This window comes from Cydia splendana, chromosome 19, assembly GCF_910591565.1.
Source record: "Cydia splendana chromosome 19, ilCydSple1.2, whole genome shotgun sequence".
NCBI lineage: Eukaryota > Metazoa > Arthropoda > Insecta > Lepidoptera > Tortricidae > Cydia > Cydia splendana.
This window is the reverse complement of record NC_085978.1, coordinates 9,930,803-9,952,726: the sequence shown is the minus strand read 5'-3', so window position 1 is coordinate 9,952,726 and position 21,924 is coordinate 9,930,803. Positions and strand designations below refer to the sequence as shown.

The window sequence follows — 21,924 nt, the reverse complement described above, 5'->3', positions numbered from 1 at the left end:
CTAGATACTGTCTCTAGACCAAATATTTGACGTATCTTAAAGTTCAAATAGGGCCGGGCCATTTACGTATCGTTCGTATCGTTAGCACTTTTGACATCCCACGGGTAAAGGTACCTTATGGCGGTTGGCGCTTACGCTATTATTAACTTCGCTCCAATATTATTGCGGCGCTATGCGACGTAAGCGCCAGCCGCCATAAGGTACCTTTTGCCGTGGAACGTCACATTTGAGGAGTTCTTACGCTCTACCCATTTAGGTACTTTATTTATATACGTGTGTAACGCGCCGGAAACTGTCGATACAAAAAATGTCTGACATGTATACTATAAAAATTGTCTGTCATTTTTACTGTCTAGGTTAGAAAAAACTATGAAAAATCTCCTATTAGGACAGTGTTTTATAAAAAAAAGGTATCTCACTATACTGGTTAGACCTCGTCGACGATACACGATGACTACGATGAGCATGGACAGCCAAGCAAAAAACAGTAAGGTACAAATAACCTGACGCGGTACGGAGGCTGGAATTCAGTTCGCTTCCGATTTGATTTGCTTTCCCGACTACGGAATTTTATCTCCGCGCCATAAACATTGCTTATGGAAATATGGACATAAGACAACTCTCGAGATGGGAATACATGAACGGAAATGGAGTTGAACATCGCAGCAAAAACATATCTGACATATTTGTCAATCATAAACAGAATACCATAGCATGATCGATTTGTCGACTTAAACTGGTATTGTAAGCACTATAACGGGAGTTGTGGAAATCAAGGGGAGAGGCCTCTGCCCAGCAGTGGGACACTATAACGGGCTAAAAAAAACTGTTATTAAAGAAAGTACCTAGTGCGGAAGGGACGATTGTTTAATATACGACTATTAGGAGATACCTAAAGATCATTACCGTAGAAATAACCTTCAGTATGTAGGCAATGAAACAAATCAATGCCCGTTCTCACAATTGCATCTGACATTACAGCAGTGACAATTTACGACAGTTGAAATTAATTAAACAAATGATACGATTTACATTAGATTTCAAAATAAGAAGTATATATTTCCTAATAGGTATTATTGCACGTATTAAATTACACAATTGCAAGGACACAATATTAATGGAATTCATTCATAAAGTGGCCATGCACTTTTGTAGCTGGCTGTACATTCATTACGACCTATTCATTATGTAGCTATTCTGGCAATTTGAGGCATATAATTGTAGAGCCATGTTAGCAAACTGCACTTCTCGTTACGACTGTTATACGATCCGTCAACATCATAATGCATCACAGTTAGGAGCTTAGGTTACGTTCATGTTTTTTTTTAAAAATCAATGTAAATAATTTATTTGTGTGTCGTTGGCGTAATACGTGTCGCCATTCAATTTTAGATTAAGTCAGGTCCCCACAGAAAACCAGCGCCACGGTCTGCCGCGGCATCATGCTGAGTGGGGATCCTATTTTAGCGTCCTAATCTGTTTTATGTCTGCATAATTTTCTTTTTTTTCATGTACTATGTTGTGACTTTAAAATAAATGTATTTCTTCTTCTTCTTCTTCTTCGTCTTCTTCTTATAAGTTTATGACATTTTCAATTACGGTAATTAACGTGACTTCGGTAAACGGCAAAGTAATACAACTAACAAATAGAGATATACCCAATATACTTACATAAATCTCTTTGTTGCCCGATTAGGGCGAGGCAAAATGCGGCTTATGTTTTTACCAGTACGTAATTTTACGTGGGTATGTTTAATAAAGCTTAGAGAATTGTGGATACTTTTGATAAGTAATCTTATCCGCTACTACGTTGGCATTGGCACTTACTAGATTATTATGCCTTTACTCTATTATTATTGTAAAGTGATTTTGTGTACTTTTTGTTGACTTGCCGTGCAGTAATGCAGTTGCATAACGTTCAATTTTGTTACCTTAGAAATCGTTTTTATGAACTTTCTAAGTAAGTTGTGAACGGCACCGGGGAAATGCACCGCTTTCCCCAAGGGCGACAGGGCGCGTGCGCAGACCATTATTAACTTATTAATAACTCACTCAAATTAAATAAAGACTACACACGGACGACCGGAGCCCATATACGTAATAGAAAAACGTGATAGATAAAATATACAAAATTGATGAGAAGGTCCGGAACCCAAAATATCCAAGCGACGCTTCCGCGGGAGGCCTAAGGCGAACCTGCAGGATCCGGGGGCTGCAGGGCCGAGATCAGACATCACTTAATTTTGAAAGGGTATGAAAAAGCGCATAGACTCTCTAAAGGCTCGACGGTAAGTTTCAAGCACTTGAGGAGACCGAAGGCCTACATCGATAAAGCGCTGCATGGGCACTTCCTTGCCAGATCACAGTGTACACCTGCCAACTACTTTTCATGATTTTATCGCGCGGTAACGTAGGCAGCACTTCTTTTTTCTTTATTTGGCGTGATAAATTCCGGAAATTACGTAACGGCATTCTAATTAATCTAGTCAAATCACGTTCACCCCGGCTGTAGGTAATCATTTTTCTCGTCGTGGAAGTTTTACAAAACTACAGATGTCTCCAAGCTTTTTGACCGGCGGGCCATGCTTCCACCATTGCGGGCCGTATTGTATAGAATTTGATACTAGTTTCTCACGGGCGTGCTTGGCCATACCTACTCTAACTGCCCAACTGTAATAGGTCTTAGCTGACTGCCCTAAGGCAACGTCTTCTTCTTTGTCGTCACACTCTTGTCAGAGTAGTCGTGGTCGTCATATCAGGGCCGGTGGCAAGCTTCACAATCCGTCGCCATTCTTCCCGTACTGTAGCCCTTCTTGTACATTCATGGAGTGGTTCATTGAATGCATTTTTGACTAGGTCTGACCAATGCATTGGTGACCTACCGAGCCTTGTGCCTTCGACTTTTCCTTGCACCGTAACAATGCAACGTACCTATTTAAATATGAACTCATGCATATCTTCAATTACGAAAGAATATCTAGACAATCGCGTGCCATCAAATGCCGTATAAAGAATACAGAGGCTTGAGGCTTATCTACGCGTCACAGTTTTTCATTGTGTTTAGACAAGCAAACCTTTTCGTTCCGCAGCGTACGCTGCTAGATAACGACCTGTAAATGGATTTAGAAAATTACACTTCTACCCAAGTAAACAAACTGTAGTAGGTACAATAACGTCAATAACACTAGTGTACATACTAGTTTATAGGTGTCTCATGTTCAATCTTAAGTTCCTAACGCTCTTTTAGCAGATTCAGATTCAGATTCAGATTTAGATGTTTTATTGGTAAAAGGCAATCATTTTACAAGTCAATAAATATATGTACAATATCCAACTGTTATTTTACATTTCAGGTATTTGCTGATTAATTATTATTACATATTGATATTAATATTATCTGAATATTATATATTTACATTAATTTTTGCAGAGCAAGTTAATTCACGATATCAATTAGTCGGTGTGTTTCAGGTCAAGTTTATCCATACATTTCAAAGTGCGATTTATGTGCGACACTTTTTCGGAGCGTAGCAAATCATACAATTGTGTAGTTAAAAGGACATGACCGTTACACGGGCGACGTGATGCAGTGACTAAGCGGCAGGAAACGTAATCAGGCTTTTAGCACATCATTTCACTTTCCTTCCACGAACCACAACTAGACTGCCCGTTAGTGGACCTTATATTGGTGCAAGAAGATCTACCGATGGCCAGTTAGCGGAACAAACAGAACATGACTTGCATCACGTCAACTCTGGGTGGACCACCTATTCAATTTCTTTGTCCAATGTGCATTGCGTCTCACATTTTGCTTTAATGATAGAGTGAGACGCACTGATATTGGACAAAGAAATTCGACAGGTGGAATACTACCCTCTAGGACGCTTTGCAGCTACAAAGACGCTCTTCGGATTATTTTGTGACCATCGTTACATAGTCGAATTTTTGAACTTCCGATTTCCTTACAAAAATATCAAATTAAAAACTGACGTTTTTAGGGTTCCGTAGTCAACTAGGAACCCTTATAATTTCGCTATGTCCGTCTGTCTGTCTAACCATCCAAGGCTTTGCTCCGTGATCGTTAGTGCTAGAAAGCTGTAATTTGGCATTTAACTCAAATGTAAATCAATTACGCCGAAAAACTGGTACCTACCTACCTACAATAAAAACTGCTCTTGCATGGCCGGTTTGTTTGTTTTGAAGGAAAATATTAAACCCTACTAATGATAAAATAATAGTATGTTGACCGAATTGGGCTTTACATTACGCAGAGACAACTAGAAGATTCTTTGAACTATGATACTTACTTCCTTTGGCCATATAACGAGGGTATAGTTGCATTGCATGGATGAGTCAGCGCCATGGTCGGCTGCGCATCCGACTGTTTCCGAGTGGGTTTGCTTTAAGGCCGAGCCACACCGGCTGCGTGTGCAGCACGCTGCGTGGCGTGCGCTGCGTGACGTGCGCAGCACCCCTGCCACACCGGGTGACGCGCACGTCACGCAACGCACGCCACGCAGTGTGCTGCACACGCCACGCAGGCGCACGCTGCAGCTCAGTCATGCGTGCAGTAAAATAAAATACTCCTGCGACAGTACCTACCTACATCATGTTATTATAACTCCCGTTGCAAATGGAAGCAGCTCACCTAATGCCGCCATTGCAATTAGAGGATAAAAATGTCTCATATTTGAATCGAGATAATTGAGAATACATAATATTATTCACCGACGCACAATAGTTCACAATACAACAACCTTGTTTGCCAATAGTATCGTTAATACCTAACATCGATTTGTTCCCACAGGCCAAATTAAATTTTTATAAGACGTATTTTTTGTAATCTTTGTGCTATGTTGTAAATATACATTCGTATTAACGAACGATTTTAATTAGTTTTTCTTTTATCACTGAATCCATATTCAAAAACCAGCACGCGCACCGGCCGAGTTGTAAATAAATACAAGCGAGCTGCGCGTGTACACGCACAGCACCTATGCAGCACCGAGCTGTGCGTGTCCGAACCTGCTCGGTTCGCCCTCTCATAGGGAACGCAGTTAAACACAACGTCATCACTGCACGCAACGAAGCGACGTTGCCGCTCCGCTGCGTGGACGCGTGCACGCAGCACGCAGCCGGTTTGTCTCGTCGGAGCTGCGTTGCGTGCAAGTCACGCGTACGCGCACGTCTCGCACACGTCACGCAAGCGGTGTGTCCTCTCGTATGAGTTTTCGTATTATACAACGCATCGGGACGCGTACGTGCACGTGCACGTCTACGCATACGCATCCGGTGTGGCTTGGCCTTTAATTGTACAAACAAAACTGTTTGTCTGTAATTATCTTTCAATTATTGCTTTGACTAAACACCGGTTCCAAACTAATCGGCTTTACTCATTGTGTTCTTGACCAAGTAGGTAGTTATCATGAAAATTCATCATCATCATCATCATCTCAGCCGAAAGACGTCCACTACTGGACAAAGGCTTCCCCCAAGGATCTCCACAACGAACGGTCCCTCGCTGCCCTCATCATGATAATGAATGTAGATTTTTTGGTAAAAAAAATACTAACGCATCCAATAATAAAAAAATAAAAAATGAACAGTCTGATTGTAATTAATTACCTATTAATATTTTGTGCGACACCTCTCGCTTAGAATTCCGTCCGGCATCATGCTGCAGAACTTTTTAAATAAATGGATATTAAGTAGGTATACACAAAAATATTACCATCCTTCTTCAAGAGTCAGGTTAAAAAACAATCAACTTAAATGACACTATCACTAATTCATGAATCAATCTTGACTGAACATATAGTCACTTACTACGATTAGAGGACCAATTTTCTTCCAATTTTCCTCAACATAATGAGTTCCAAAACACCTGTCACCATCCAAACATTGTAATGGATCGCTCCCACCTTTCGCCGGTAAACGAACTACGTGCGCAGGAGTTGATCGTGAGCAGCCGAAGAAAGTGCCCGTTACATACCGAGCAAACGGTAAAGCGCGTGTCTAGATCACCGTGTTTAACTACAGTTTTACACCAAAAGCAGTAATTTACTAGTAATTGCCAATTGGATAAAGTGGTTAAGAGTTTCTTAGTGAAGTGTTCACTTCTAAACAGTTGAAGGGTTTAGGCAAGCGAAAGTGTTCTGTTATCATTATCAGACTCGAAAATAATGTTGAAGTGAAATTTGGACGGTGAATGAGTTGTTTCCGATGTTTTCCTTTGGATGGCTTGTTGGTTACATGTGGACGTGAAAGCATAGAAAATTAAGGTAAGTTGTTTCTTCTGCATTGTATTGATTTGAAAACATGTTGCGAGATTAGTTACCAGCCACTTACGAGACATGCTTTGCTTGTTTTGGTTAAAACGACTACAACTATTTCATGCTTTGTTTACGGTCATCGTTTTGGATGAGTTATTTGTTGTTTTGTTGTTGTGCTTCTATTATTTTTTTTGTATTTGTCAATGGTTTATAGTTGATTATTATATAAAAAGCATTTTTAGTGTTCCGTGCAAAACATTGTTCACTGAACACTTATGGGATAACTTCGGTCTTGTTTCGGTACCTATATACGTACAAATAACGGGCCCATTTTGTTTTGCCGTTATAGTAAAATCACAAAAAATGTACCTATTCCAATGTTTGCATCAAAATCGAATTTGTACCAAATATGACTATTACCATAGTTTAAACAATCGCGTCTGATACAGTTAGAAACAATTATAAATTATAAGTACTGCATGTCACTGTATTATCGGAGAATGTTATCCTTTTTACACTATATTTTATAACGTTTGAATTGTGGCACTAAAGTCAATTTTTTTATTCGGTAGACTAAAATGACATTTCATACTATGAAATATTATTATATGTTCACACTAGGAAATGTCATTTTAGTCTACCGAATAAAAAAATAGACTTTAAAGGATCCTAACGGCTTTCAGGGCTTTAACGGACAGTCGAAGAACAACTTGGATATATTCAAAAATAAATGAATCCCATTGATGTCCCATTTACCAACTGTCTGTAGTTTTTTTTACTTTAAAGTACTAAATCATACATTTACTATTCAAGAAAAAAAATTGTCCTTTAAACTCTCGCGTTTTGTACACTATTTTAATTACACAAACGGGTCTACCGCGATATAATTTCATTGGTTTTACCTTAAATTCCGACGTTTCAGCTGAGTTGCACGGAAAGACTTAAAATTTAAACTTAAAATTTTGGAATATAAGGTAAAAACAATGAAATTATATCGCGGTAGACCAGTTTGTGTAATTAAATATGTTAAAAAAATTAGTGTTTCATACTATTTCCGATGGGCGGAATGATTAAACAAAACACACACACAACACAGCGAGCCCTAATATTTAACTCTAGCAAGTTCGACGTACTTAAACATTAATTTTCCATCAGTTGAAAATGAAAAATGAAAATGAAAAGTATTTTATTTCGTAACTTATGTATGATTAAACTTTTCACACCTGTGCCGATGCCTCTTTTTAAGTGCCTTTAGATGCCTCTTTCGTGTATAGAGGCGGATTGTCAAAGTAAATTATGTAGCCACTGTAAATCAGTTAACTGGACTGATTGGTATTCCACATGTCACTGCCATAATTTAATAGCGTTACGTAATAGATTTTCACCGAAACCTCTTAGCATTCTGGATGGCAACTAGCAAAGTTGGGCACAGAGGCCAGAGCATTGATCAATATACTTTCTACACGACAGTATTTGCTAATCATTTTTGTAAACGTAATTCAATAAAGCAAGTACAGTCCTTTTTTATTAGGGTTCCGTACCCAAGGGGTAAAAACCCTATTACTAAGACTCCACTGTCCGCCTGTCTGTCACCAGGCTGTATCTGATGAACCGTGATAGCTAGACGCTAGACAGTTGAAATTTTCACAGATGATGTATTACTGTTGCCGCTATAACAACAAATACTAAATAATACGGAACCCTGGGTGGCCGAGACCAACTCGCACTTGTTCGGTTTTTTACATTGGGAAAATGCCTTTACGCATCCCGTCTCGAGTGGACTAACACGGGTATGACGGACTATAGGGCCACGAAGATGTTTGACTATTAACTACAAGTCCTACTCCTACATTCTTAGCATACTTAAGTTATATTTAGAAAAATATAAGATTAATTTACGCGATAATTCGTAAACGTTTAAATATAAAATATATTCCATGTGAAACACAATAACGTCGATCGATGCTTTTTGAGGCTGAGATGACGCCTTCTCGCACCTTGTACTTATTTCATACATAAGGTACCCCCCAATAAGAATGAAACTATTATGTCGGATCCGTTTGTTTGTCATAATTATTGAAAGTCATAATGATTGTCAGATTATCGTTATTCATAATTCTGAAACCGTTAACTTTTCAGGATTTTCGTTAAGTTATCCTATAAATAATTTAGCCTATATACTTATACGTCCCACTGCAGTGGTCACAGGCCTTTTATGGCAATACTGAAAAGTTACGCGTCTGAGAAAGGGGCTATTCATAAATTACGTCATTTCAAATAAGGGGGGGGAGAGGTCTGGACATCGGATGATGGTAGCATGACGTAGGAGGAAACGGGGTCATTCGAAGCATGATTTTTGGATGATATTAAGGGGGGGGGGGGGGGGGGGGGGGGGTCAAAAATCGTCAAAAATCGATGACGTAATTTATGGACAGCCCCAAAAACCAAATTATGTCTAACGAAAATGTGGACAAACATTTTCTGATCCGTTTAATTACTAAGGTGCCTTAAACATACTGATGTGTCGTCGGAAACTTTCCAAAATTGCAAAATTTCCACCTTGTAAAATTTAGGAAACCTATTTTAATTTGTACCTATGTGAAAAAATATTTTTCGTTTCTAAAATTAAAGTTACCTTTGATGCCTATGAAACTATCCTGAAATTTTTGACAATTATTTGATCTTTTTAGAAACTTTCCGCAACTGGCACATGTACTTAAGCACAAGTACATTATGTACCTACTTTTCAAAGGAACCTCTTATTCATCAGTCTAGATTTTTTATGATCGATATTGAACGAGCTTGCAGAAGAAAATTCAATTACGTGATAATTGTTTGCACTTGATTTGATTTTGTAGTGTGCAGGTATCTTATCATTATTACGTCCATTCAAGTGCACCATAACTGATTTGGTAGTAAATTGCTGATTGATAGCAAAAGAGAACACAATATACACATAGAACCGTAACAAAAAAATAGGTAAAATAGACTTACACCTATAAACTTTTCTCTCTGCACTAATTGTACCTATGTATCTCTGTCTGGCCCTATGGTTGACTGGTAGATAATGCCATTTGCCATCAAATCCGCCATTTCTACATTGTTGTATATATTTTGTGCAATAAAGATAAATATTAAAAAAATAACATTCTTCTTATTTACTGGGCTAACGTTAAGATTTATAAGCTCTAATTTCAAACGTACTAAACTCACAGCAGACATTCTTAGAATAAATTTACATAATAATATATGTATTTTTAAAGACAAACAACTTTTTTAATCTTCAATCGTTTCAGAGGGCCTACCGCGAACCACGTTCGACGCGTTGCCTCTCTGTCGTACTTGTAAATTCGTACGTAAGTGTGACATGGAGGCAACACGTCGAACGTGTTTCGCGGTAAGCCCTTAGGAATCTTAACCGTAACCTCTGTACTTACGAAAAATGGCAATGAAATATTTAAAGTCTATACGTTGTACTTAAAAAGAAATACATATTATTTCTTCTACGCCTATAGACTGTTCCAAATAGGGTTTGCAATCCGGATCCGAAATGTATGAAATTATCCGGATCTGGATCCGGATCCGCGGATATTCCCATACATTTCGGATCCGTCGTGCAAACCCTAGTTCCAAATAAACCAGCTTTTGACCTCCGTATTAAGGCATAGCAAAACACAGTTTACTTTTATTTTAATAAATTCATCCGACATACCGACACCGTTATGTTAAACTGAACAATTCCTGCTAGGAACTTATATCTATGTGGATTAAGAATCAAAACTGTTAAGATATTTTTAGACAACTGTGCTAAATGCGAAATCGTCACGTCGTGGCTATTAAGGCCGCTGCTTTTGTGACGCTATGAGTTTATAAAACATTATTTACTGTTATACTAAAGGCTGACATTGACAGACTGATTAGTAACTGGGCTATCGTTGTTAACCTATATCACTTTAGTTCCTTTAAAGGTGGGATTGTGCCAGTGTGCGGCACTGTGCGGCAAAAGTGTTTCTGTACTGAATATGCTTGTGCCGCACACTGGTGGAATCCCACCTCTATGTAATGCAACTGAATTAGTTATACGTCCTTTTCGAGAGCCGAATTAAGCCAATCAACTTGAACAAAAATGATACCTATACATATATGCAACACGGTACATTAACGCCTTTATTATGTATCCATTCGATTTTGAACTGTCTTAAGTACTTACTTATATATGTACGTAAATCTGAATTTGTATACTCATTTTTATAGTTTTATCGTCGCCCGCGCAACTATGACACGCATTGTTGTTACACCGGTATGCAATAATTGTGACACTCAGTACATTGACTAATACCTAACTAGAAATTAATAATAAGGGTTGATAAAAAAATCGGTTAATTAATTCAAACCAATTAGTATTGCTTTCTGTCAAGCGATCGCTTATCTGCAATGAGGTTGCCTGTTGTTAAACTCTATATGTTAAAGTTAATTGCACAAACGGGTCTACCGCGATATAATTTCATTGTTTTTACCTTAAATTACGACGTTTCAGCTGAGTTGCACCAGCTGTGGTCACGGAAAGAGTGACGTGCCAGCAAGTGTCAACGGAAATATAAATAAAACTCCACTAAATTACCCGAAATTAGTTTATAAAATGAAATTATATCGCGGTAGACCCGTTGTGTAATTAAATATGTGTACAAAACGCGAGACTTTGAAGTGTTATATGTTAAATTGTTTATTTTGTAAACGTTTTCACACGGTCCGTCCATGCACCTTGTAGTTGACAGCGTTTTCCTGTTCCCCATCACCTCTGTACGACGACATTGCCCCAACGGCCACCATTTCTTCAATATTTATTTTGTGTGGTGTGCTGTATAAATATAATATATATGCATGTGTATATGTATGTTTGTATTCCAGGAGACAACATGAGTTCCCTAATGACAGCGGCGGCGGACGCCATCGCCGGCACCGCCATATCCGCAGGTATGCAGGTAATATGGCACCTCTTTCTACAATTTGGGGGGTTTATTTATTATTATTATTTGTTAGCCTGTTGTGTCCCACTGTTGGGCAAAGGCCTCCCTCTCTTTCTTCCACGCGTCTCGTTCTATGGCAATATTAGGCCCATCTTTTCGAAAGACGTCAATTTGACAAACGACTTGTGAGCCAAACATAGTGCGGCGTCACGGCAGACCTCGAAGGAGATGGCGGCACGTTCTTGACGTCTTTCGGAAAGATTGGCTCATACTTATACAGATTTAAGTCTTTCCTTTTTTAAATATAACAAATGTCTACAATTTTTGTAAACATTTAGTGACTTTTTACTTTCGCCTACAGAAAAGACGTTTCACTTGAACTGACTTGATCGATCGAGTCGAGGAATCATTTCTTTTAAGTTTAATTTACTTAATTCTTTTGTAAGTTAGCAGTTTATAATTTAAGCAGGGCATACTTGTTCACGCGAACTCTACCAAAATACAAGTATTTAAGCGCCGTTTCGGAATTTGCTAAAAGAGGAGAGAGGAGGAGGCTTGTTCAAGTATTGAAAGAGGTTTGTTGTTTCCAGATGGCATGGTTCGTCCCAATGTTGGTGGCGACCATAGCGTACTTCCAGTACGAGCAGACCGACCCGGAGGGCAGGCCCGCGGACATCGAGGAGTCTCGCATGCTGGCGGAGTACGACTTTATCATAGTGGGCGCCGGTTCTGCTGGTGAGTTGTCATTGTCACGTCTCTGTTCTATAACTCGTCACAAGCCAGACTCCAGGCTATCCCGGATAGACCCGTTGGTAGCGACTATAGCGTACTTCCAGTACGAGCAGACCGCGCGACCCGGAGGGCAGGCCTGCAGACATCGAAGAATCTCACATGTTGGCGGAGTACGTCTTTATCATAGTGGGCGCCGGTTCTGATGGTGAGTGCTCACGTTGCTTTTCTAATATAACCCATTGTGCATCCAATCCAATTCCCGAATTCCATTGAACTCCAAGATCCCTTAAAAGTGTCGTAGAATGTTGTAATGTAAATCTTTCGATGTTGGCTTATGTGACATTTTATATCCTTTAAACGACTCAAACCATTACTTTTTTCACTTAGTCAATTGTATCTTATTTTAATTTTTAACAAGCAGTAACGTCTGCGAACGATGCTATTAAGCTGAATAAATTTAAAAGTGGAAAAATTACTGTCTTGGGTGAGACTTGTATCCTGAGGCCGTGAGTTCAAGTTTCACCCAAGACAGTAATTTTTCCACTTTTAAATTTATTCAATTGTATCTTGTTTGGAAATTTTACTTATATTTGTTTATGAAGTAAGTTGAGATCGAATATCTAGAATAAGATGTTACGAAGTTCCTACACTTCATATCCTATTCTGAACGAGTTAACATTTGGTTAATAATTTAAAACGAATATTTCAGGAGCCGTGTTAGCGAACAGACTATCAGAAGTGGGCCACTGGAAGGTTCTACTCCTAGAAGCCGGAGGCCATGAGACGGAGATATCCGACGTTCCTCTGTTGGCCGGCTATCTGCAACATAGCCAGCTGGACTGGGCGTACAAGACTGAGCCTCATAATGGGTTCTGTTTAGGTAATTACACCAATTACAATTACAAGTTTATTGAAAATGTTTTCGGGGAAGGAAACTAGATAGTCTAATCTCAATACGGCTTAATTTCCTTCTCGTAAAAAAACAATGCAACTAAAAATGCTAAGACTAGGAGATATTAGGCATCATTGCAATGCTATCATTATCTTAATCCAGGGGTCTCCAAACCCCGGCCCGCGGGCCAAATCCGGCCCGTGACGCGTTCCAATCCGGCCCGCCGACACCCAAAGCGAGTGCCCACTGACCGGCCTTCGGGAGCCAGGCTCCAGGGGTTCCGCATTCATTGAGAGTGGAACTGTTCCTAACAGCAGCAACCAGACACCCTCCCCCGGCGAAAAAACTGACGGTGGCCCGCGCGAAAGTTTCTGAGGGCAATATGGCCCTCGGGTAAAAAAGTTTGGAGACCCCTGTCTTTATCTATACATTCTTCCTTAGTTACTTAGCCCAGTTTGTAGCTAGTGACTCTGCCTGTGGACCTGGCGGTCCTAAGTTCGATACTTGAGGCGATCACAAAAATAAATGTATTAAGTTAAAAAAGGAACATTCACCACGATAATTTAGACACCTCTCTCGAGCGTTACGATTCTCTATGTCATGGATTTTATAAATTTAAATTGTAGGTACCAACTAAAAGCCTCCTTTTTATTTACAGCAATGAAAGATGGCAGGTGCAACTGGCCACGTGGAAAAGTTCTTGGTGGTAGTTCAGTTTTGAACTACATGCTTTACTTACGAGGAAACAAGAAAGACTACGATATATGGGAATCCTTAGGCAACAAGGGATGGGGCTACAAAGACGTTCTTTATTACTTTAAGAAATCAGAAGACAATCAGAATCCATACTTGGCACAAACACCTTATCACAGCACAGGAGGATATCTAACCGTGGCTGAAGCTCCTTACAGAACACCTTTGGCTACTAGTTTCGTCGACGCTGGAGTAGAGTTGGGATACATGAACAGAGATATCAACGGTGAAAAACAAACGGGTTTCATGGTCGCTCAGGGGACGACTCGGCGAGGCAGTCGGTGCTCTACATCCAAAGCGTTTTTAAGACCTGCTAAAAATCGTCCGAATCTCCACATATCCATAAATTCATTTGTGACAAAAGTGCTAATAGACCCACGAACTAAAATAGCATTTGGTGTCGAATTCGTAAAGAACAAAATGATCCATCGGATTCGAGCCCGAAAGGAATTAATACTGTCTGCGGGTTCAATCAATTCACCTCAGTTGTTAATGTTATCCGGCATAGGCCCTTCTGAAGAATTGACCAAACACCGAATACCGGTACTACAAGATTTGAAGGTTGGACAGAACCTGCAAGACCACGTTGCACTTGGAGGACTTACCTTTATGATTAACAAAGATGTAGCTATAGTTGAAAACCGTTTGCAATCGGTGAGCACCATGATGGAATATGCTGTTTTAGGAACTGGGCCGCTGACTATTTTGGGAGGAGTTGAGGGATTAGCTTTTGTAAATACTAAGTATGCGAACGCAACGGATGATTTCCCTGATATTGAATTCCATTTTGTGAGCGGCGCAACTAGTTCCGATGGGGGTGCTCAGTTAAGGAAGATTCAAGGATTAACTGAAAATTTTTACAATGCTGTTTTTAGACCGATCAACAATATGGACGTTTGGTCAGTTATGCCCATGCTGCTAAGGCCTAAGAGCACGGGTTACATTCAACTACGGAGCGCAAACCCGTACGACTATCCTTATATTTACCCAAATTATTTTTCGGATAAAGACGAAGAGGACATTAAAACCCTAGTCGAAGGCGTGAAGATTGCTGTAGCTCTATCCAGAACCAAAGCATTTCAACGTTTTGGATCCGTATTAAACCCGAACGTTTTCCCTGCCTGTAGAGCGGTACCCCGATACAGTGATAAGTACTGGGAGTGCATGATCAGGCAGTTCACAGCGACGGTGTATCACCCGGTGGGGACCGCTAAAATGGGGCCTTTCTGGGACCCTGAAGCCGTGGTAGATGATGAACTCCGAGTGTATGGAGTGAAGGGCTTACGCGTCATTGACGGCAGTATCATGCCCGTGATGGTGAGCGGCAACACCAACGCTCCCATCATAATGATCGGCGAAAAAGGCAGTGATATGATAAAAGCGTTTTGGCTAAAGCGAAGAATGTCGCGATACTATCACTGATACCAATTTGGTACAATTTGCAAACCAATTCTAAATGATCCCAGTATTATAATATATTTTAGTATCCATTTTTAATTACGAAGTCATCTTCTAGCGTAATTTTTATTGTAAATATTAGACGTAAGTAGTAATAAATTATTAAATTATACATTTTTTACATTTACAAGTTTTGTCATTTTTCTTTATTTCGATTACTTGAAAAGTAGGTACAGCACGAAAATCAGCAGCAATGTATTTCAGTCACTCATAACATAACCCACAATGGTAATAGGAAGTCTTATAACTAATATAGGCTTAATATTCTAAAAATCTTATCAAAAAATGAAATAGGCCAATTAAATTCTTGAAACTATTTCATATAGAAACGTGTCGTTGTTTTGCATAGATGATAGCACCGTAATCAATTTGAAGTGTTACTGCTCCAAATTTCATAACCTAAAGACATAATTACGCAAAAGCGTACGATATAATAAAAAGCCGGAATCACGTACAAAAGTTTTTTCATAGATTGTTAGCTGGAACTAAGGTAGGTTATTAAAAAATAAATCGGGTTTAACCGATTCATGATTCTACAGATAACTTTATTTTAATTAAACATATTATTATAAAAGTTCTGCAACTGTCGTGAGTGCTGACGAGCGTCAAAGAAGCATATTCGACCATACTTTATAGTATTGTCTAGTGACTAGTGTCGGACGTTCACGAATGAATTTAGTGCTGTGTACATGTAATAATATTAATATTTTCATGTAATAAAAGACTTTAGGGTCATCGTCGTGTGCTCTTATGCCTAACATTAGTTACATGAGTGATGCATAAGTTTTGACCGGTGACCCGTGGTCTTAAGGGGCCCACAGATTACCAGTTCGCCGGACGATATCAGCAGTTGTTCGCCACTGTCACCGTTTACGATTAGCTGACAGGCTGATATCGTCCGGCAAACTGGTAATCTGTGGGCTCCTTTACATATACTCCTCGAAATAGTGCCCACGAATAGCACAGCTTTACCAACAATGCGTCAATAAATTAACGTCTTCTGTCTTTTAAATATAAAACTAGGATGATATTGTGTACAGGTCTGAATAACAGGAGACACCATGAGCGCCATACTCGGCAGGCCCGACTACCTGGCCTGCATGGGCATTGACACTGCCATGAAGGTTGGTAATTGTCCCGTTCAATTTTAGTTTTAGAAATTTACTTTCCATCCTATTGCTGTCATTAACCCGAGACGCCCTAGACATTCGTTTTAACCAATGTATGGCGACCGGTGTCTAGCGTGCGTCCTTGGCTAAAAGACATCGCCATAGATTCGCAGAATGCATGCAGTATGTTATCGCTTTGGCCTAATCCATATAAAATTTTAAAGCGATCGCAGTACAAACAGCAACACTCCTAACTGTACATCGGTGCACCTTATTACAAAAGGCATAAGGTCTAGCGATGTGTACAGTTAACAGTGTGGGCGATGGTACTCACCTGCCGCCATTGCAGTAGTAATCGTCTACAGTTTGTGACCGTTCTGTTCTCCATCACTACCATCAGGCGATTCTTATTCTTAAATTTGAGAAATGATTTTTCTAACCTGTAAAAATGTAATATGATTCCAGACGCCATGCTATGTTCCATTGTTGCTGGCGGCCATAGCCTACTTCAATTTCCAGAAGTACGATGTAAAAGACCCAGAAGGTGGCATTCCCGACATCGAAGAGTCTAAACTTCTATCCGAATACGACTTCATCATAGTGGGCGCGGGTTCTGCAGGTATGAAATACCTCTTATTACTTTTGTTACCATAGAGATCACATACCTATTACACGTACAGTCACCCCACGGGATTTTTATGCCATTTAGGGTTCTTGCTAAATTGGAAATTCTATAGCGTAAGTATTAAACAACCAATTTAGCTAGGACCCTAAATGACGCAACAATCGCGGAGCGTTATGGTACATTTGCGACATCCCGCTCTGAAATCTGAAATCGCAGTTCTGAGCAATTTCTTAGATAAAGCTTTTTATGTAGGCCCAAATACTAACGTTCAGACGTTTACTCGTCATGTAATTTATTCAAACCTTAAAATCGATACCCAACCGTAAGGCGATCACGACTCTGTCCTAATGTTTCAGGTTCCGTGGTGGCAAACAGATTATCCGAAAATAGAAACTGGAAAATTCTTCTACTAGAAGCTGGTGGTGATGAGACTGAAATATCTGATATCCCTCTGTTAGCCGGATACTTGCAAAAGAGTGAATTAGACTGGCAATATTCTACTGAGCCCAATAAAAACTACTGTTTGGGTAAGTTACTGTTGGATGTCTGAATTATAAAACAAAACTGACAAGTTGAGAATTCCCTTATTATAAATGTTTTCGTAGGAAGTGCTTTATTTAACATTTAATAAACAATCCAATTACTTTCTTCTTATTTTGTTTATCTAGAGACTGAACATTAACGCCGTTCTGTCGACTGTATAATGTATGGAATTCGCAATATGTGCATGGTTGTTAAGTTGTTACCAGAATAAAAATTAATAAATAATATTAACAAAGACACTGCCTGTTATTAACCGTGGTTTATTTAACGCTTAATTTTCACGTACCTACTGCCACTAAATACTTACAAAATACAAGCACAAATATATAGGTATTTTTTCGTGACTAGGTAGATATGTAGAAATGGAAACAAATGTTTGTCTATTAAATCTATTATTTATTTTGTTTACAGCATTGGAAGGCGGTAGATGCTGCTGGCCGCGTGGAAAAGTTCTTGGTGGCAGCTCCGTTCTGAACTACATGCTCTACTTGAGGGGCAACAGAAGAGACTACGACACGTGGGAATCCTTGGGCAACCCTGGATGGGGATACGACAATGTACTATACTATTTTAAAAAATCTGAAGATAACCAAAACCCTTCCTTGGCAGACACTCCTTATCATGGTACAGGAGGATATTTAACCGTATCTGAGGCTCCTTATCACACACCTCTGGTTGAATATTTTCTCGAAGCTGGAAAAGAATTAGGATACGAGAATAGGGATATCAATGGTGAAAAACAAGCTGGGTTTATGATTGCTCAGGGCACACTTCGAAACGGCAGTCGGTGCTCTACTGCCAAAGCATTTCTAAGGCCAGTTAAAAAGCGCCCGAATCTCCACATATCATTAAACTCATTTGTAACTAAAGTGCAAATAGATCCCAAAACAAAAACCGCATTTGGTGTCGAGTTTGTTAAGAACGACAAGATCTATCGCGTCAGAGCCCGGAAAGAAGTGATATTATCAGCTGGATCAATTAATTCGGCTCAGCTATTAATGTTATCTGGCATAGGGCCAACTGAAGAATTAACCAAATACCGAATACCGGTAATTCAAAATTTAAAAGTTGGCTATAACTTGCAAGACCACGTAGCTGCAGGAGGGATCGACTTCATACTACAGAAAAATGTACAGGAAGCAGTTAACGTTGACTGTACATCGTTAAGCACTTTAATGAATTATGCCATTAATGGGACAGGACCTTTGACTATCCCGGGAGGAGTTGAAGGTTTAGCGTTTGTTAACACCAAATATGCAAACGCAAGTGATGATTTTCCCGATATCGAGTTTCACTTTGCAACTAGAACTACAAGTTCTGATAAAGGAAGAGTGTTTAGATCGATTCAAGGAATTCCTGAAGATTTTTTTAATGCAGTATATGCACCGGTCACCAAGCCGACGTGGTGCATCCTGCCGATGTTGTTGAGACCATACAGCACAGGTCGCATACAGCTAAGAAGTGCCGACCCCTATGACCCTCCTCTTATATACCCCTATTACTTCACAGATGAAAACGATATGGATATAAAAACTATGGTCGAAGGAGTGAAGATCGTGTATGCTCTGTCGAAAACGAAGGCTATGCAGTATTTCGAAACAAGATTAAATCCGAATATTTTTCCTGCTTGCAAAAATGTACCACGTTTCAGTGATGCATTCTGGGAGTGTATGATTCGGCAGTTTACGGCGACTGTGTATCACCCGGTGGGGACCGCCAAGATGGGCCCGTACTGGGACCCCGACGCGGTGGTGGACGCCGAGCTCCGGGTGTACGGGGTGGAGGGGCTGCGCGTTATCGACGGGAGCATCATGCCGCTCATTGTGAGCGGGAACACCAATGCTCCCATCATCATGATAGGCGAGAAGGGCAGTGATATGATCAACGAATTTTGGTTAAAGGAAGAAAAGTATCGAAATTAGAGTAACACTAGACGGGCCCGCAGCTCCGCTCGCGTAAATGAAATAAAGAGTTTGTCTTATGTTTAGTTAAATACCGATATTATTATGTATTGAACCCTGACAGGGTTTATAACTGTGATAGGGACTTCTTATTTGTAACCGATATTTGGATAACTTAATTCGCAAATTGCTCAAAAAATTACGTGATTTGATAAAAGGCAAGATTGTATTTTTTCATCTACGTAGGTATTTATTTAAAACTTGTTTCAACATAAAATTATCATTTATTTTTATAAGCCCAATTGCAAAAACGTTCATTAGATTAATTTCCGCCTTAAGACGAATATGTACGACCACCGCCCATAAATCGCATTTTCATACAAACGTAAATAGTCCCCATTTCCCTGTCTGGATATTGACATTACTTACGACGGCTAAGGTAACGCAACGACCCAAAATGAGTCCTGGCCTCCGACACTAGATCACGCCATGTTTCCCGGTCTTGCGATAGCTCTCGCCAGTCGCCACGGCCGAGGTTGAGCAGATCTTGAGCTCCAAAATATCTGAGCATGCACTTTAACTACATTATAATTTACATTGTTCAGATATTTGTGAATACCTCGGCCGTTCCGATATATCTGATGGTGACTGTTCAGCAAGAAGAAAAAATCCTACCCGGTCGAGTCGTATCGTATTACGCGAGAAAACAGTTCACGAATTGGTTATATCTGTAAAGTCATTAAAGTATAATTATCACATACACATTATTACGGGCACCATCCTCCATTGAACTGATGGGCTTCATATTAACTTGCTATCAACTTTGTATTTGTGGCCCATCTCGGCAGCCCGTTCCCCGGACGAATGGCAATGTTTGCCGAAGCCGTGAAAGTCAATCTGAATAATATAAATCAAAAAGAAATTTAAAACAATAAAATACAAATTATTAACACGATAATCATACGATAATACTAATTTGATTGATAAGCTTAGTCATATATGGCATAAGTCACTCGTATGGGCATAGACTAAGGTTGAGGTTGACAGCACTTTTTATTTTACTTCGTGTAATAAAACACCGCAATAACTGTATACCAACATGACAAATATAAACATTTGGTATGTCTGTAGCACCACATCTAATAATTTTGTCCGTAGCACCACCTAAACGAAACTAACCGAGAGTTGCCGAAAATGGCCGATCATCGTAAAATTAAGATTGTTATGAAAATTTATTTTGCTTATTGTACATTAAATACGCATCGAAAGCGATAGTTTTTATGCTCTAGTTCTATTCTCATATTTAGATAATAGATTTAAACAGTTTTTTCTTATCATACGTGCGTCGTATTCGAGATACGTGTCAAAAACTTTTTTAGAAATTTGTAAGGCGCCATCTCGCTTCTTCCCTCGTTTTTTATCCCGTTCAGGCGGCTTAGCACGGTCGCGTTTTTATCCCTTGTCACCATGCCTGTCACGTTCTAACACGTATGTAAGTGCGAAAGGGACGCGCATAGTGATAGTCGATAAAAATGGAACCGTGCTGAGCCCGCTGGTTTTTCAATTTTATATATATGATAGGTTTTGTCTTTTATAAATTACGCTGATATAATAAATATAGTTCTATGCTACCTGCTGTGCACTAGACGTGCGCGCCGACCTAAAATTTGCCGGCGGCGGCGCGCCGTCATTTTCGGCAAAAATTAACTATTTATCGTTTTTCACTAGCATTATACTTATTATTGTACATACATAGTTTAGTTGTAGTACATACGTAAGTGTGTTGTTCAATAGTTTACTTTAATTGCCATCTTGGTGTGGTACTAAATAAGGAGAGAAAAACAACAAAGTAAACAGATTGTTTATTTAGTAGATTGTTAACCAAGGGTTGAAAGGCACCCATTTCTGTCGAGGTAGTTTCATTTAATGTCTTTCTTAAACTATATCTACGATTTATTTCATATTTTTTAGACCCATGGTTAAAAAGTTAGAGGGGGGGGGGACACATTTTTTTTCTTTCGGAGCGATTATCTCCGAAAATATGTAGGTACTTTGTCAAAAAATGTTTGTTGAAGACGTTGATACGTTTTGAAATACCTATCCAACGATACCCCACACGGTAGGGTTGTAGTAAAAAAAACTTTACTTTGAGTCCCTACCCAAAGTCCCTACCCAAAGTAAAGTGGTAAAGTATTTGGGTGGGTATTTATTTATATATCCATGCCAAATTGCAGCTTTCTAGCACTAACGATCTCGGAGCAAAGCCTCGGACAGACGGACATGGCGAAACTACAAGGGTTCCTAAGGTCGCCTCCAGAAACTCGCGAACTAAATTGACATGAGTTTGACAAATAAAATGATACCAGGCGGCTTAGCACGGTCGCGTTTTTATCCCTTGTCACCATGCCTGTCACGTTCTAACAAGTATGTAAATGCGAAAGGGACGTGCATAGTGATAGTCGATAAAAATGGAACCGTGCTGAGCCCGCAGGAATAGCAAAGAAAAAATAGTCACGGGTATATGTCGATAAAATGATATCGATAAGTAGGTAAGTTATTGCACTTACTACCCATGTCATAATTATAAAGGGGTCACAAACGATTTCGATTTATATGAATGTGACGAGAAAAGTGGTTGTTTCGATTGTATTGTGTTGTGACGATTTACCCAT

General features: G+C 39.5%; 3 protein-coding genes across 5 annotated transcripts in view; 2 read left to right on the top strand and 1 right to left on the bottom strand.

The window, feature by feature from the left end:
* LOC134800209 (flotillin-2) overlaps positions 1 to 21,924 on the bottom strand; it is a 395,117-nt gene that overhangs the window by 71,757 nt on the left and 301,436 nt on the right. The gene's annotated exons all lie outside the window — the stretch shown is intronic.
* Positions 6,119 to 15,104, top strand: LOC134799993 (glucose dehydrogenase [FAD, quinone]). Of its 2 annotated transcripts, none has more exons than XM_063772429.1 (5): positions 6,119 to 6,281; positions 11,181 to 11,246; positions 11,830 to 11,974; positions 12,681 to 12,851; positions 13,522 to 15,104. In XM_063772429.1, the coding sequence occupies exons 3-5, from the start codon at positions 11,830 to 11,832 to the stop codon at positions 15,036 to 15,038; spliced, it is 1,833 nt and encodes a 610-aa protein (XP_063628499.1). In that variant the 5' UTR covers positions 6,119 to 6,281; positions 11,181 to 11,246; the 3' UTR covers positions 15,039 to 15,104. The 2 variants fall into 2 exon arrangements, with proteins under 2 accessions (XP_063628499.1, XP_063628498.1); XM_063772428.1 differs by having other exon boundaries at positions 11,181 to 11,254.
* On the top strand, positions 16,082 to 19,274 carry LOC134799992 (glucose dehydrogenase [FAD, quinone]-like). The gene is made up of 4 exons (XM_063772427.1): positions 16,082 to 16,198; positions 16,649 to 16,802; positions 17,165 to 17,335; positions 17,763 to 19,274. The coding sequence occupies exons 1-4, from the start codon at positions 16,136 to 16,138 to the stop codon at positions 19,271 to 19,273; spliced, it is 1,899 nt and encodes a 632-aa protein (XP_063628497.1). The 5' UTR covers positions 16,082 to 16,135; the 3' UTR covers position 19,274.